The sequence below is a fragment of the Bombus terrestris genome, chromosome 5 (assembly GCF_910591885.1).
Source record: "Bombus terrestris chromosome 5, iyBomTerr1.2, whole genome shotgun sequence".
NCBI lineage: Eukaryota > Metazoa > Arthropoda > Insecta > Hymenoptera > Apidae > Bombus > Bombus terrestris.
In genome coordinates, this window is record NC_063273.1 from 2,091,571 (window position 1) to 2,107,359 (window position 15,789).

At 38.6% G+C, this 15,789-nt stretch overlaps 1 protein-coding gene across 2 annotated transcripts in view; it reads left to right on the forward strand.

Moving 5' to 3' along the window:
* The window catches only part of LOC100645946 (hemicentin-2), a 205,122-nt gene that overhangs the window by 37,785 nt on the left and 151,548 nt on the right, over window positions 1–15,789 (forward strand). Inside the window, exon 1 of one of the 2 annotated variants that reach the window (XM_003395724.4) lies at window positions 4,943–7,235. The exons of the other annotated variant lie outside the window; for it this stretch is intronic. Within the exon in view, the coding sequence (XP_003395772.1) occupies window positions 7,127–7,235 (109 nt within the window). The 5' untranslated portion in view covers window positions 4,943–7,126. Of the gene's footprint in view, window positions 1–4,942; window positions 7,236–15,789 lie in introns of those variants that run through there. 2 annotated transcript variants of the gene reach the window in all.

A 15,789-nucleotide genomic window follows, 5' to 3' on the forward strand; every position in this document is an offset into this window, starting at 1 on the left:
TGTAAATTTCGAACGTAATGAAATTAATATTTGTTATCCAGATGTCTTTTTGCTTTGAATACGTATTTTGACATAAATAAAAAATATTTGAAGTCTTCATAGTATTTTGTTTCAATTTACCTTTTAGGAGATTTAAATCCATCGTTTATAGTATCAGAGATCGTTTCGATAATTCAACTATAATTTTTTCACACCGTAATAATTAATATAATTATAAATATAATCAATGTTATATTTTATATTTTCGACAGTCCAAAGCCTATTTGAAAGAGTTTTCAAACGAATAAAAGATATAAAAGCTTGCTGGTATGATCTTTTTATTTTCCATTTTTCATTTTTCTATCCCTGTCGCTGCCAATAATTTTGTGACTCACGGTAATTCTCCGCTTCTCGCGAGCAAGGAGAAAACAATTTTCCAATTTGAAGGGAAATTGAAACTGAACACCGGCCTCAGTTCGCAAATTAAAAACGCAAGTGAGAGAACGCGCGCACGGTACAGCTATCTCGATGTAGATAAATTATTGTTGATCCTGACACGTTGATCTGCTCACGGGCACACATCGATCGTAGTCTCTGATTACAATTCGATCTCGCCAGGCATCGAGACTTTTTAAAAAGTACGTTAAATTCGATAGCGTGCGAGCCACACGATTAGTTTTCACTGCAGTGACTGAGATTTAAAGTCGTTCGAGATTTCTCTGATTCTGATATGCGCTTAAATTAACGATGCGTACGATACATGCGATACGAGAAAGCATTATCGCATTATCAGAGGCTCGGTCGTTAGGAAGAAACCCATAGAAAGAAAATTAAAATGAAAGTTCGGATAAGGTGACGGAAATTAAAATAAACGCAATAAGAAATTGAAAATATGTTTTCTGTTGTGGATGAAGTTATTTGTAGACTGCGGTTGTCTATGCACCGATGAAAAATTGAAATTGTAATTAGACTTACATAATTATATACGTGACATTAAATTCGTCGTTTATCCATTTGTTATGCAGGAAATCGTTTCATGGATAATGCCATTTTAATCACGAACGTACAAAGTTGCAATACGATTTAAAATTACAATGATTCGTTCATGTCTTTCAAAGATTAAAACCTGTTCTCGAGATAAACGTCTCGAGGATATATTCACTTAACCTCAGGGTTAAGGTGCGATGCTTACAATAAAACCTTAATCGAGGTTGGTTCGTTTTAGACAGTTACAGACATATCGCAGTTCAATTTGTTCCACTACTAGCAAACTGAACTATCAATCTTCCTTCGATAGGTCATTGCTTAATTAATCGTAAATCATAACTCATAATTCTATGATAGATTTTGCTATATGTATCTAGGTATTCTTGTTGATTTCTTATATTCTAATTAATATTATTACCATTTTTTTTAATTATATATATTATTTCTCTTTAATTGTACAAAAACATACAAAAATATTCGAAGTAAATACCTTTATATCGTCTTATCAATTCATTCAAAATCACATATATATATAATTTGAGTTTATATACGTAGCTTGAAATATCTTGTATACAATACTATCTGTATGTATCTGTCCTCGAAATTTTTATTTTTATAAGCCTGCTTTTTGAGCAGTGAGGACATAATGCTCGGATAATTACAACTTGTACTATTAAGAAAGTGAGAAAGAGTTCAAGGTAGTATTTCAGACGCTATTTTACAGTATTAATCCTTCTCGCTAATGACCGTAATAATCATCAGTGACGATTAACACAAAAATAAGCAAGGAGAAGATTCCTATCTAACTTGCTTCGTTCTAACACCTAATTTTTTTGTATGACAGTTCTTCAGTTAAGATGTCCTCTTTTCATCTTTTAATGTCCAAACCAGAATTTATATCTACTATATCTTTTTAATTTTAACAAAATATCTTCCAATTAACGTGTACGTAATATCTCATTTCATTATTCTATTTATAGAAGTGAAGCATCTTTCTCAAGCAACTATTCTGCGTACTATACGCATAATGTTGTCAAAGAGCAATGGAATGGTTTCACATGAATTTCCAAGAGGGAAAAATTTCACCCTATCTAGCGTTACAGATCGCGAACGGTAGGAAAACAACGATACACATAACTAAGCCGGGAATGTTCTCAAACGTTCAAAGGGGATTTGGGAAAGATACCTTCGCAGATACCTACTCGATGAGGATTAGGAAGTGATTTGCAGGCGATTCCCGATAGCGACGGAAACACGAAAGCCGGAATTTATCGTGATCGCAGAGAGTTCTCGTAGTCATGAAGTTTCGAGGGGTGTTATCTCGCGCGTGCACCACCTATGCACGAACTATCAGTTTTCATGAACATGTTTATGACGCAAATAAGCGTCCTACCCCCTCTGAACCCTTCAGTGTTCCAATCGAAACATATGTTTCGTGATGCTCATTAACCTCGTTCCGACTTGGCCGCGCTTAAATCCGTAAACGGAGCATTTAAAGTTACCATCGGCCACGCTGGTGAAATGTATTTTGTGTATCGAACACATTAACTTTCGAACGGATTCTCACCGATAATGCTTATCACGGAGTTATAAAATTAGGAGCTCGTTCGTTAGCGTGAAGTAATTTTGAATTGAAACTCTTAAAGTAACCACTGTTCACAAGGACGAGTATCATATATCTAGAAACGTAGCCATTTTATGAAAGGTACTTTGTAATCATTATACACACAGTTACAAAGTTAGTTAATACGTTTAGTATGCGTTATGATCGCTGTCAAGTTGTAGAAAGTCTGGGTCAAATCAAAATTCCTCCGAATGAAAGTTTCCTTTCTTTTAATTCACATACCGTATTCAAGATTGAAACGGTTTCGATACCAAAAGTCGATAGTGGAAGCTTTTAATTTAATACAAGGGCCATTGAGTAGGATCCTCTTGTACAAAAATTGATTAATTAATAGTATTAGTAGATTGAAAAGGTACGAGTTATAGATTATAGGCTTCTCCTTTGCAAGTCACATTAATAAGTTGCTTAAGACATGTGATTGACAACGATGAAATAATGTTCCTGTGAGTTTTACAAATTTCCACGTATTGCTTACATTCGTATGTTTCTAATAATTCTTTACATTATGTATGTCTTACGATACATATAGACAATTAATTTATCGTTCGACTATTTAATATATTTCAAGAATGGAAGAATTTTAGGAACTATGCGCAATACATAAAAGCTATGAATTTGAAGAATGCGTGTAGACAATGAAGCTCCTGGGTGGTAGTGGCGCGTGCACGTGCAGGAACGCATATCTATACGAGGCTGAGTCTTTTTACAGGAAAGTACTGTATGATGAATGAGAATTTTAGAAAGAGGAACAGCGCCTTTATAGAACGTAAACGAATGAAGTGCCTATCCAGTAAATTTAGGAAGTACGAATTTCACTGGACGTAGAGTCTTACGCTTGAGTTCATTGTATCGCTAATATCTATTTAACACGTACTAAATTAAAAATCTTTCTTAGTTGTTCCAAATTAAAACGTCCTACTTTTAAGACTTTTTCGAGCTTTCGACAACTTGTTCAGACGTGAAAGATTAAATGATTTCAAGATCGTAAAAGATGCAACAAGCTTTCGTTCTGACGAAGAATTCGAAGACTTTTACAAAAGAGTTTTTCTTCGATCGTTACGTAAAAAGGGCAAGTGATAAGAAAGTAGTAAAGCTGTACGGTTAGGTACATATTTGGAAATAACAGTTGTCAAGGAACGAAAAACAATTTGTATAGAGATACAGGTGGATACAGAAGTATCGAAGAAGCACAAACGTGTAAATAATGGCGAATTTGTATTATCACTGACAATGAAACTAAGGGTCATACCACTGTATCATCGTTGCACAATATCTTGTCTTTACAGTGACTTGGCGGAGACTGACAGAGATTAATGGAAACTAATAATTCTCTACTCCATGTTTATAAAGACAAACAGGAATAGTAGTACTAAGTCGTAACAAGATTTATCGATCGATCTGAATAAATTACAAATTGAATGGCAGTCGCGTGATTTTTAAAATCAATCACGAGGAAAGATCCGATAGTACGCATATAGATATTTTCTATAGCCGGAATCTCGAAGGAGTTAATAAATAAAAATCCTGTATTCCGAGAGAAATTCCAAACACAAGCAACGCAGATAAAACACCTATGGTAAAATCCTCACAACCGTATTTGTCGGTATGCCGGCATAAATATTTTATGGGAGAAAATCTGATTTGTCGAAGATTCTCTAAAGCAATCTGGCCCTAAAACACCATGAATATTAACCAATTCGCATGATATTGCGAGATGAGAGAATTACGGTCGTCATCGACCTATAAAACATATTAATTTCGCAAGCGTTTAGAGTGGAATAAGCGAAGAGGTCGGCTCGCCCCGGATCTTATATAACGCGGCAATTTTCAAGAATTTCAACACCTCGCGTTCGGCGTTAGTTCCTTTACTAATAAAAACCTGTCTCGAAAATGATTTAGTCGGAACACGGCTCTCGAAGACGTTCTCGCGGCAACGGTATATTACCTAGCAGCTTTATTAAAAACGAACGAGAACACCGTTCAAATTCCATATATACAAGCTGTCGTTCAGCCGGCGCGAATTCGCGTCACCTTGTCGATCCTTCGAAGATATTGCATGACCTGTACCGCGGCGATTATGACGATGGCGGCTCATTAGCCTCGCCGCCACTAAATCATAATGATCTCAACGCGTAGTGCGTGGTGGAGAACGCGCGAGGAAGAGGCGAGAAGAAGACCCGATCCGACCGAACGGACCGTAGGAAACCGAGAGAGAAAGCAAAGATGGACGTAGCGCCAGTCGAGACGAGGACGGATTGACGAGCGAGACAGAAACGTGAAACGCGAGCGTGCCCGAAGTCGACCGAGTAGCCGCGAAGGCAGCCGAACCGGCTTGCGGTGGTCCTTCACGCTATTCAATGGTTTCAGTACCGAGCCGCCACGGGTCAGGACTCGACGTGGTTCTATCACGTGGGGCATTTGTTGTAAACTCGTATTCGAGTACGATCACAGTGGCATTGTGTGATCTATGAATTAAAATCGTGCCGAGACAACGTGATCTCGGCTTCTGCGTGCCGTCACGTTTCTCATCTGTCTCGCTCGATCGATGACCCGTCCAACAAGACCGATGGCGAAGACAGACTGACACGAAGCATCTTGTCTTTTCCTTTTAAAAATGTAAATGATCGATCATAGTGAATATGTTGGACAATGTGATGGTATTGTGTACGGAAGACAATTTGCCGACGGTGCCTGACTTCCTGCAACAATCGTTAAGAAGACTTACACACGTGTTTACGCTGCGGTAAATGCGAAATACAGCTAGTCTGGAAATTCATTTAGATCCGATTCACTGTACCAGACAAAAGAGCAAGTGGAGAGAAGAAAATCAAATAAAATAAAACTAGAAACGAAGTTTCGTGTTTGGAGGAATAATTTGCGGAGAGTCGGGTTCATAAATCTGATTGCAATACTCGTGGACACCGGCTGACCGAGTAATTAACTTAGTAACGTTCGCGGACTCAATTTCGTTGACTGATTAATATCGATACGCAGGGATTTAATTACGAGGACCGCACGAATCCCGGGTGGATGCCTCTGCTGTGCGAATGTCCTTCCGTGTACGCGCCCCTCGAGTAGCGACGCGAGTAACGAGCCGTGAGATAGGGGCAAACCGACGAGTTCATTCGGAGCTAGTGGTGCAGTAAACTAGACTCGTGTCCGGAGCGTTACTTGCGGTTCAGTGCGACCCGTTTCGAAGTCGACCAATTCTCGCGAAACTGGCAATTCGAACTTTGAATTTTGAACGAACTCGTGATCGTCGTTCTGCACTTTTGCTGCTTTCTCTTCGCAATAACCTTGCGTATTCGATACGAAAAATATCCAGAAGCTCGACGTAGCTCCACCCACACTACAATTCGAGAACAAGACGGTCTATCGAAGTCTATCGGACGTGGATGGTTTTGTGCAAGCACAGTACGATTTCTCAGGGACGTTAGAACGAGTCAAACGCGTCCCTTCAGTCTCATACTCGACGTGCTTCGGTACAGATCACACTGCCGCCTTTTTCACGATTTTTACGCACAGTGTCTCGTTACTGCCGAATTTCAATTTCCTCGAATTCACGATTGAATTTATACATCAAGCTCGACGATCGGAGATTTAACGTCAATAGCGTGTATACATACATCGATCTTGAACTTAGAGCGTAATTCGACAAACTCGAAGCGATACTCGTGTCTCTCGAAAGTGCGTACAAGTTTCGAATCTTACGGAGGTTTTATTACTCAGCCTGACGTCGCATTAATATTTAACATGGTTCACGTTTTACGGTGAATACATCGAAAGACACAAAGTTTCATCTAACGCTTCTAACTGCCATCGAAATCCGACCGCACACATTTCCTAGCGAATTTTCTCAAGAAGAATCTGCCAACTCTGCGACGCAGCTATCCCAGCGTGATATCCAACGAACTTAGTACCAGTTAGAAAGTTGCTGGAAACTTCTTGGCTAACAATCGCGCGAGAAACCATCACAACGTTCGAACACCTCTCGTTCAGTTACTATCTTACAAGTGGATTAATTGAGACTCCCTTGGAAGGTGATCTCGCCACCGTAATTGGAACGAGTACTCGAAGGGAAGGTTACAAGATCAATTGGTTCGTCGAGTCGTTGGAAGAAAGACTCGGGGAAGAAAAGACTCTCGGGGATAGCAGAGGGAAGCTTTGGTTCGTAGTGTGTTGTACGTCGATTAAATGGTCGACGACGAAATCATTGATCACAGTTGAAATCTCCGATCGAGTGACAAAAGTGGTGATCGTCGAGGGTGTAGCGAGGAGTCGAGGAGGACAGAAAGGCGTTGAGAGGATGTCGACGACGGCGGCGCAATGCAGCAGTGGCGGCAACATCGGCAACAAGAAGGAGAACACCGACTGCACCGGTCGCGGCAGCAGCAACAGCAGCTGCAATTAGTGCCGGTTCACGACGATCGCGAGACTAGGTAACCGCTGAAAAGGCGGCGAGCGCGGGGGCGGCTAGGTCGGTCGGGGTGTTGGTTCGACGGTGTGTGTGCCAAGAGTGCGCGAAAAGGAGACAAAATGTGGTGGTGGAGGTGCCGGTGGAGTGTCGCGACTACGACCACGGTGTTCGTGTTGGGGATTGCCACGGTGTGCTCGCAGCTGGAGATATCTGATCTGGATAAGCCAAGTAAGTTGTACATAGTTATTATTATTTATATCTGATCCCACCACGCTGAAAGATAATCAACGCCTTTGTCTCTGTTACTCGAAATTTTTTGGCAATTTTTGGCGAGGTACGAAGCCAAATACGATGACAAAAAAGTCCTATGTTTAACTCGTCATGGTTCAAGTATCGAAATAATGGGTAAAATTTCAGGCAACGTTATTAAAGCAAGTTATTTTTTTGTCAAGTTACAAAACATGTATTCTAGAAGCCCGTTGCTCAGGACGAAGGTAGAAAATGACTTTTTAACATTCGAAAAATATAGTTTATCATAGCTGTATAGAATACTTCAATTTCTTCTTTCGTAAACTCGTAGAATCTAGTAACGAAGAAAATATCGAACGAATTCTCGAAATTCCTTTTCATAAATAGCATATGAATTTTATAGAATTTAACGATACAAGTTTACTACAAAGGAATTACGAGTGAAATGTTACGTTCATACAACTTTGGTCTTCAATGGGTAAACTCATTGAGTATTCGTATAAGGAATACGTACTTAGCTTGTTGCATTCTACGTTGAATGAAGGTACATCTTATAGAAATTACCATTAAGCCAAGCAAAAAGAAATACATAGAGGCAATGATTCGATTGTTACACTAACCGTGCAGTTGGAAATCAAATTACAAAAGAAACAGACGAAGGAAAAGATACGTGTTATCCGGACTGTGATATAAGTTAAGCACCTTGTTTTCGAATTACGTCGTACGAGAATCAATTAATTAAGTTTGTAAGAGAAATTTGAAAGATCAAAGGGCAACGAGAGAAATTAAAGTATACGTGCGTATACACGGCACACGTATAGCTATTCAAAGTGAAGTCATGTTATAAAAAAGACGAACATCCGTTCACTTTTGTTTTTGTTTCGACATTTCAGTGAGCGGACATTTTGCGCTTTAGCTTTCACGCCTGAGAAATTGTATTACTCTGCAGATTTTATTTCCAGCATGTATATGTATGTACACGTATTTCGTTGTATTTTTAATGATCGATAAGTTTAACAGAGTATGGCCATCAAAATATCGAAATTAGAAAAGTATAAACTAAACAGTTGTTTTTGGACTTATCGAAGAAAATATGCTTGGAATATTTTGTTCCTGTGATGTTGGTCTCAATTCTATGTTTTTTTTATCTTAGACTAACGATTTTCAAACTTTTCCGTTGTCTTGTAACCTCAAGACTTAGCTCAAAACTTGAATCCGTAATGTGCCAAATATGTATATTTAAAACACTCAACAACTGATCATCGATAACCTTCAAATTTGAAGAGAAGAATTATTATAAGTAAATAAATATGCATATAAAGTATTTTTTATTCGAATAATAAATTATAATAACTTGGTGCGTGTGCGAGAATTTAGCGGTCTTCCGGAGGCCCGCGGGCCATCGGGTAAGAACCATCGTCTTAAGTCAATCTCTTTATGGAAAAGTTTTCTTGGTAACGATTTTTACAATATCTGTCTATCTCTACGAGATAATTTATCGCTTGACTTTCAAATTCTAAATTAAAAAAAAAAAAAGAATAATATTTCGTGTGTAATTTGTATAACTCGCATAAAAGTTAAAAAGTGAGATCTTCTAAGATGTCAAAGTTAATATTGTTGTACAGGTGGAACAAAATACTTTTATAAGCTGAATATGTCGTCAAAATAATTAGAGTAGGTATTACGATTTAATATTTCGCTTTAATAATATTCTATTAGAATATCAATTATTATAAACTTCCCTTCACTGATAAATTCTGATATCCCTCCGGAATTATACTTACGTCAAAGTTACTGTACGAAATCTTAATTCAGAAGTCAATATTGATTATCGAGTTATGTCAGGCATCGAAAGGAGCATAATTTATGTAGTTAATGCAAGCCACCGTCTGTGGAGCTTGAAAGTTTCCTCAACAGTTGGTATTTTAGGAACATCGACGTTGATTATGCTATGAAATTCCCTCTTTTAAATGAAACGCAATGGAAAACAATAAAGATACATTTTCTTAACGTTCAACCTTGTTTACATCGAAAAAGCAATAACTGCATCCACAACATTTTTTCTACCGTTGTTTTTTTTACATAGCTGCACATACTTGCAGTGTATCGAATATTGTATTTCGATAAGCTTGCAACTATTGTACAACTACAACGTCAAATACTTTTACCGTTCGTATATCTCGTTAAAATTTTAATTACAGGTTCGTATATCGGCTTGTCTGGAAAGTTATATAAGCGATATTTCAAATACTTCGAAACAAACGAAAATTCGCGTATCTTTCAGAGAAGTTTTATTGTATTCGGTTAATTTTTATGGAAATTGTAGTATTTCGAAGATGAAGGAAATTGAATACGTGTTCGAAATTTAATATTTGTGTTCTTTCAAATAGGAAAAGGACTCACTGAAACGACGATATATAAAATGCGCGATGTTTCAGAAAGTCTTTTCCTCTTTCTAAAGACGAGAACTTTGGCCATAAGTCGAAAGACGCCCTTTAAAAAGCTACCTTCCATCGATCAAAACATTAATTGCAAATAATTCAGAACAGATCGTGCAAGAAATAACAGAAAAATTGTAAAAGAAGAAGACGTCTTACTTGTTTACAACATACGTAGCTCCTCGTTTATCTAAAAATCGATCCTTCCAAACGATCCAATAAATATATAATTATTATTTCCTCGTAATGCTTTAGAATAAATGTTTCCATTTTTAAGAGGAAGAATTCTTTATTTAGATCGATTTCTTTCCATCAGAACCGCGATATTATTGCTTTCGAAAAATCATCAGAGTACAAGCTCTGCCTTTGTAATATTTACTCGGCGAAAACGAAAAATCACACGTAGAATTTTAACATAAACGTTCAGCCATGTAAAAGCAAGATTCACCGCGTTACAAAACGATATTACGTGCCATTGAGAAACATTTACAGTATCTATTTTCCATTGAAATAAATTTCTCATTGCGTGTACTGCGCGGGAGTAAGAGATAGCCAGGCTGTTCTTTGATTGATTTAATCTCCATTCTCTACGGATAATGACAAGTCGAGGATAGATATAAATGCACTTTATGCAATCCGTGTGTACGAATGTGCGTAAATTCCTGCGTTCCACGTTGAAGCTCGCAAGATGACGAAGACTAAGAGAACGTTTCTCAGAAATTGCTGACAGGTTCGCGGTCGCGCTTCTCTCATAGGGAAATTATTCGTGATCGAAGCGAAGGCAACAAAATAAATTTTCTACTGGTTAAAACGCTGCGAGATCTCGTAAATGTCAGAACCCTTAACTGATCGCGTTGAACTTGGATTTTACCACCTATCGCGAACGTCGATCGAACATTTAATGGCAACACGTTTCTATCCGACACGGTTTTAAGTTGATAAAGAAGCTAAAAATTACATTCGAAACGCGACCAGCTTTTGATAGTATTATTATCTAGCGCAATTGCTGAAGCTACTAGCAAACCGATTTCTCAATACCGAATGTAATTTAAAGCGTTAATATCGCAGTGAATAGTTTCATTTCGAATGTTTTATTCGTGGAAGGACGCAATGTCGGATAAGGATTTCCAATAAAGCTGGATATTTGGTCGTTTCCCGTACGTAATGGAGTAGGCCCTCCTTTGTCACGGAAAATTAATATTAAAGCCTACAATCCGTACGTAGATGTAATAAAAATGTAGAACGAAAGCCGCGTTATCGATTTGAGTGGACAGTGTGGAACAAGCTAAGTCGAAGGAACGGAATGACAGTTAAACTAGTTTAATTAAACCGCTGCTCTAAGCCCCTTCTGAATTTATCGTCAAATGACAAAGGAAAAGAAATTCCCGGTCCACTGAGAGAAAAGGAGAGGCAGAAAAAAATTGGAATTTCAATAGCGAAGTTCAGCTTTCTGGGCTGTAAGACGGAAAATAATGTGGCACCGACTTCGCAACTTCCCAAACTTCCTTGTAAAAGTTCTCTATTTATTAAAACGGCCCTTTCCTTCGCGAACCCTTTAATCATTGCGTTCTCCCTCTCCTCTTCGTTCTTTCTTTTCCATTGTTACTTTTATGATTTAATTATTCGTTGCAAGCGGCTATCGTTGAATGACAATTGTTACAATGAAATATCTAGTATTTGCATCGATACGAAGGTATAATTGGTTGGATAAAGGAATTTTTCAGTAGGATTCCAGCTATGTAATTAGCGAATGTTATTACGTTTCACGCACTTAATAATATTCATTTCCTATAAAAAATCAAACGTAAGTAGTCTTTGTATCTAATACTCGATATGCGGAGAATCTTTGTAATAAGGAAATATCTGTGTTCTTGAGTCGTTCATTCTGAATTCTTTGTTATATGGCTACAGCGTTAAACGGTTAGGGGGAATTCATTTTTCAATAGAATCTCGCAGGGTATCGGACAAACTCTGTGAATTGTGGAAAGAAAAAATACAATTTTAACTCGGTATAGGGAAACAAACGTTGCTCGAAGCGAATTAATATACTACAATACAAGCTTCGTAGTGAATTCGAAAGTGGTTAATTGCGATTGCAATTGGCGATCGCGTTGCAGTTACAAAACTGTGCTATGACCGTGTGTGATCGAATGTTATCCCCGTGGTTCAGCCGGGTTTGTTGAACATTTGTTTCAACAGGTGCTGGCAAGGATGAAAAACAGAACGCGTGGTAACTTTTTCGTTCGTATGTCGTGTTAATTAATAGTTTTTACGCCGGTTTACGTACAGAAGGACGTCAGCGATATCCAATATGGTTTTTCAAAACATCGAATAATTTGTTTTGATTCGTATTGAGAAAAATAACGAACAGATACGATGATCGTCGATCGCTCGAACCTTTGCAGCGATTATTAGTGACAGGCTTAAATATTTACGTCGCGAATAGATTCGAAGATTCACAGTGTTCATACTCTGATTCGGATTTGCTAGTTTGTACGCATTGAACTTGATCTGATCGCTTTACGGATCATTTGATATTCGAGCAGCGATATTCGGGAATCGTAGAAAGCGAAGGCTAGAAATTTTACAGGCTTTCGCGGCGAACAGACACGGTACCGTTAGAAGACATCCCAGTTCTGTGATATTGTGGCGCCGTGATTAATTTCTCAATGAATTTCGATTAATTTTGTGGTCATTCAACAAGTAAGCCAAGCAGGTAGTTTACGGCTGGAAATAACTAGTCTTAGATTTATGAGTCTTGTAAAGATCGAGCCGATGATACGCAGTGTAATTCGAAATAGAGCGGAACAATTTAACGATATGTGGGTGGTTTCCCGTAACGTAAACAAACATTTTTAGCAAAATATATGCCTGAAAATTAGCACGAATCGTCTATGTGCTTGATAATGATGTTATATTCTATCTAATCTTAATAGTAAAGTACAGTTACGTTAATATTCGGACGTAACATTATCTCTGTATGTATTTGTTGCATAGTATCATAGGATACCAAGAAATTTAAATGTCATGTCTAATTTTATTCTGCAAAAATATGAATAATAAAATTAACATGGGTAATGAAGTCTTCCTTTATCATCTCACCGACGTTCTTCTATGCTTAAAATTACTATTATATATGTATCGTGCTATTTCAATGTATGTCATAGTAAAGCGAATCTGTATGAACGCACGAATAGCTACTCGCCGTCATATTCATCTGCTATCTCTGGTTTATTATCTTTGCTACGAAATATCGTCTGATCTCTCTTTCATATGACGTTGTAACTGTCTTTTAATTTTTACGCCATCCATAACTCGTAAAAAACTGATACATTGAGACCATACGAAGGAAAGGTCGTAAATGGCTGACAATCACTGGTCGAAGTTTCTTTGCTTGTTCGAGGAGGAAAAGTCGCTCTTCGATCCATTTCCATTAACGCTCATTTCACATCGACCGAGTTTCGCCGCATGATATTTGTCTGCGATTTTCAAAGACGTGCCCCTTTTTTACCCGCAAGCTTTTACACGAGTGCCGCGTGGTAAAACGCACAGAAATCTCCGTGCAGGACGCTGTATCGTGAAAAACCGCGGCGCAGCCACCTGAACGCCTCCATTGAAGACCATCTAACGTCGAAAACCACCGAGGGAAAACGTATCTGTGGTTCCTTTACCGCTGACTAACGGTTTGAACGGTCTAAATAGAGGATTAAAAGCGCAGATGGTTTTGCTTCTCTTTTCGCGAAATGCGCTACATCTGTTTCTTCTTTCCTTTATATGCGTTCGTACGTACGTAACGTGATCGAACAGTGAAAAGTGCGAGTAGTACTTTGATAAGCGCAATATTAAAACTCGGAGGATTTCATATCTGGCATTCCATCTTTATTTCCAGTGCCAGAGTCGGATAGAAAATCTGTATATACAGCTAACGAATTTTACGTATTTGACTTAACAGAAAAAGTAAGAACGCATTTTGTCAGCGAATTATTTACACTTGCCTATCCATACAATTATTATTAATTTCATTTCGCGGAGAAAGTAAAAAACTTGGAACATTTATCTGATAAAAATCTTTCATTTGGTATCTACCAGCCTGATAATCGATATAAAAATGACACGTTTTTTAATAAAACTCAGCACGATACGTAATTCAATTTAGAAAACAGCATGAACTCCACGTAGGTGCAGATAATTAATACCTGTTTTTGGTCACACCCATACAATCTATAGAAATCCGTTTCACTACTTACATGCGCTATTTATCAGGAGGAGTCAGTCATGGCTTTCAAACGTATTAACGCGGCACGACCTCCGGCCGGGTGATAAATTCCGCTCCAACACGTTCACAAGGATAAGAGCGGCGCATTCTGTGCGTCCTGGTGACTGGCCGAAGAGTCGATGACACTCGAAAACGGCAATTGCAGCATCGCGCGGCCGAACGCTCATGGTAATTAATTTTTTGCGTGCGACTCTCGTGAGCGAAGGAACCGCGGAATGACCACGAAATCGGTCTAATGGCTGGTCATTTGTCATTTTATGAACGGCCGAAGGCGGAAGCCTTTTGCACATCCTCGACGAAAGACAAACGATAATTTGCACTCTGTCCACCTTCGTAAGTACACACTTTCCGACCTGTACGACTTAATGGAAACACGAGTAACGTTGCTCACGAACTTTGTACCCGATAAATGACGCAGCCTTTTTCGTCTACTTCCGTAACACGCACTGTTTCTGACATTTTTATCTGAAATCCGACGATGGTAGATTTGAGAGGTTGAGTTTAAACGTCGTTGTCGATCGAGGCAGATTGAGAACGAGGTGGACATTCCAGGTTTGTTTAGGTTTCTGCCGTTGGATTATGATAGGTCTGATGGAACGTGCTTTGGGATATTTGGAAACTCTTGAAAATGTCTCTTGGTAGTTACTTTAAATCGTACAAGTGGTTACACGAGTTCTTTTTTGTTGATGCATGTTATTGATTTTAATAATTTATGGGAATGATAAGAAAAAGATGGAAGTTGTTAGCTTTAATAAATCAGGGTAACGATTATGCGTATGCATGTTCCTCGGTGTTGTGCTACTTGAATATACGTAAGTTATAAGATTTAAGACACGAATTTTGTTTGACTTTTAGTTTTCTTATCTGTCTCTAAAAGGCCTATACATTGATTTTAACTAACGCGTTCTACGCAAATAGATTTGCAGGTTTATCGTAACTGCAATCCTAGTATAATTATTCTTTACAGATCGTTAACATCGTAGATATACTCAATACACACGACAATCTTAAGAGTCTAACTAGCCGACACCTTCTATCGCAATAGCTAGGCAACACCGATAACTTCAGCGATACAGAGAGCACAGATTAGTACTATTTATATGGTCTTTACACGCTAGTTGCACTCGGCGTATACGTTTCCGTCCAATGATATCTGCTAATAGAAACACACGTAAAACACACACGAAGCAATAGTTGAAAAAAAGAAACGCGAATCGTTCGTGTTGTTGGTCACGTCGCGCGTCCTACACGTGAGTTACGAAATACACGACGGAGAATTTTTCCGAGGAATTTTTATCCCCTTTTTTTTCTCTGCTCGTCGTTCGAACCCAAGCTGGCTTTAACAGCCGCGATTAAACGTCGCAGCATCTCCCGGTCGATACGGAAAAACCGAAAATAAAAGCGGAATCGACGGTGTATACGCGACTTGGTCGGCACGAACCGTTTGATCTAGGTTTTTGTGAAAATAGTACGCTATTCCTGTAGCGTAAAACGCGAGTGGGCGGTCAAGTGACATGGCGTGTTCTGTTTATTGAACGGCGTGCGTCCCATCTAGAGAGCTCTTAATTTGAATGTGCTCGTAGAAACGGGGTATACCGCTGCAACGTTTCTTGTCACGAATTACGCTTTCCTGGCCTCTCAACGGGGAAAGAACACGTTGCCCTCCGTGGTGAAAGACGATACCACGCCGCGGAATGTCGCTGCATCATTCATCCAATCTAAAAGCTGTTCTCACGTAAGATCCATGAGACTAATTTTGATCGATCGTCAAATTGTATCGCAACAAATGTCGCCTATGAAATTATTCTCCCTTTGTCCG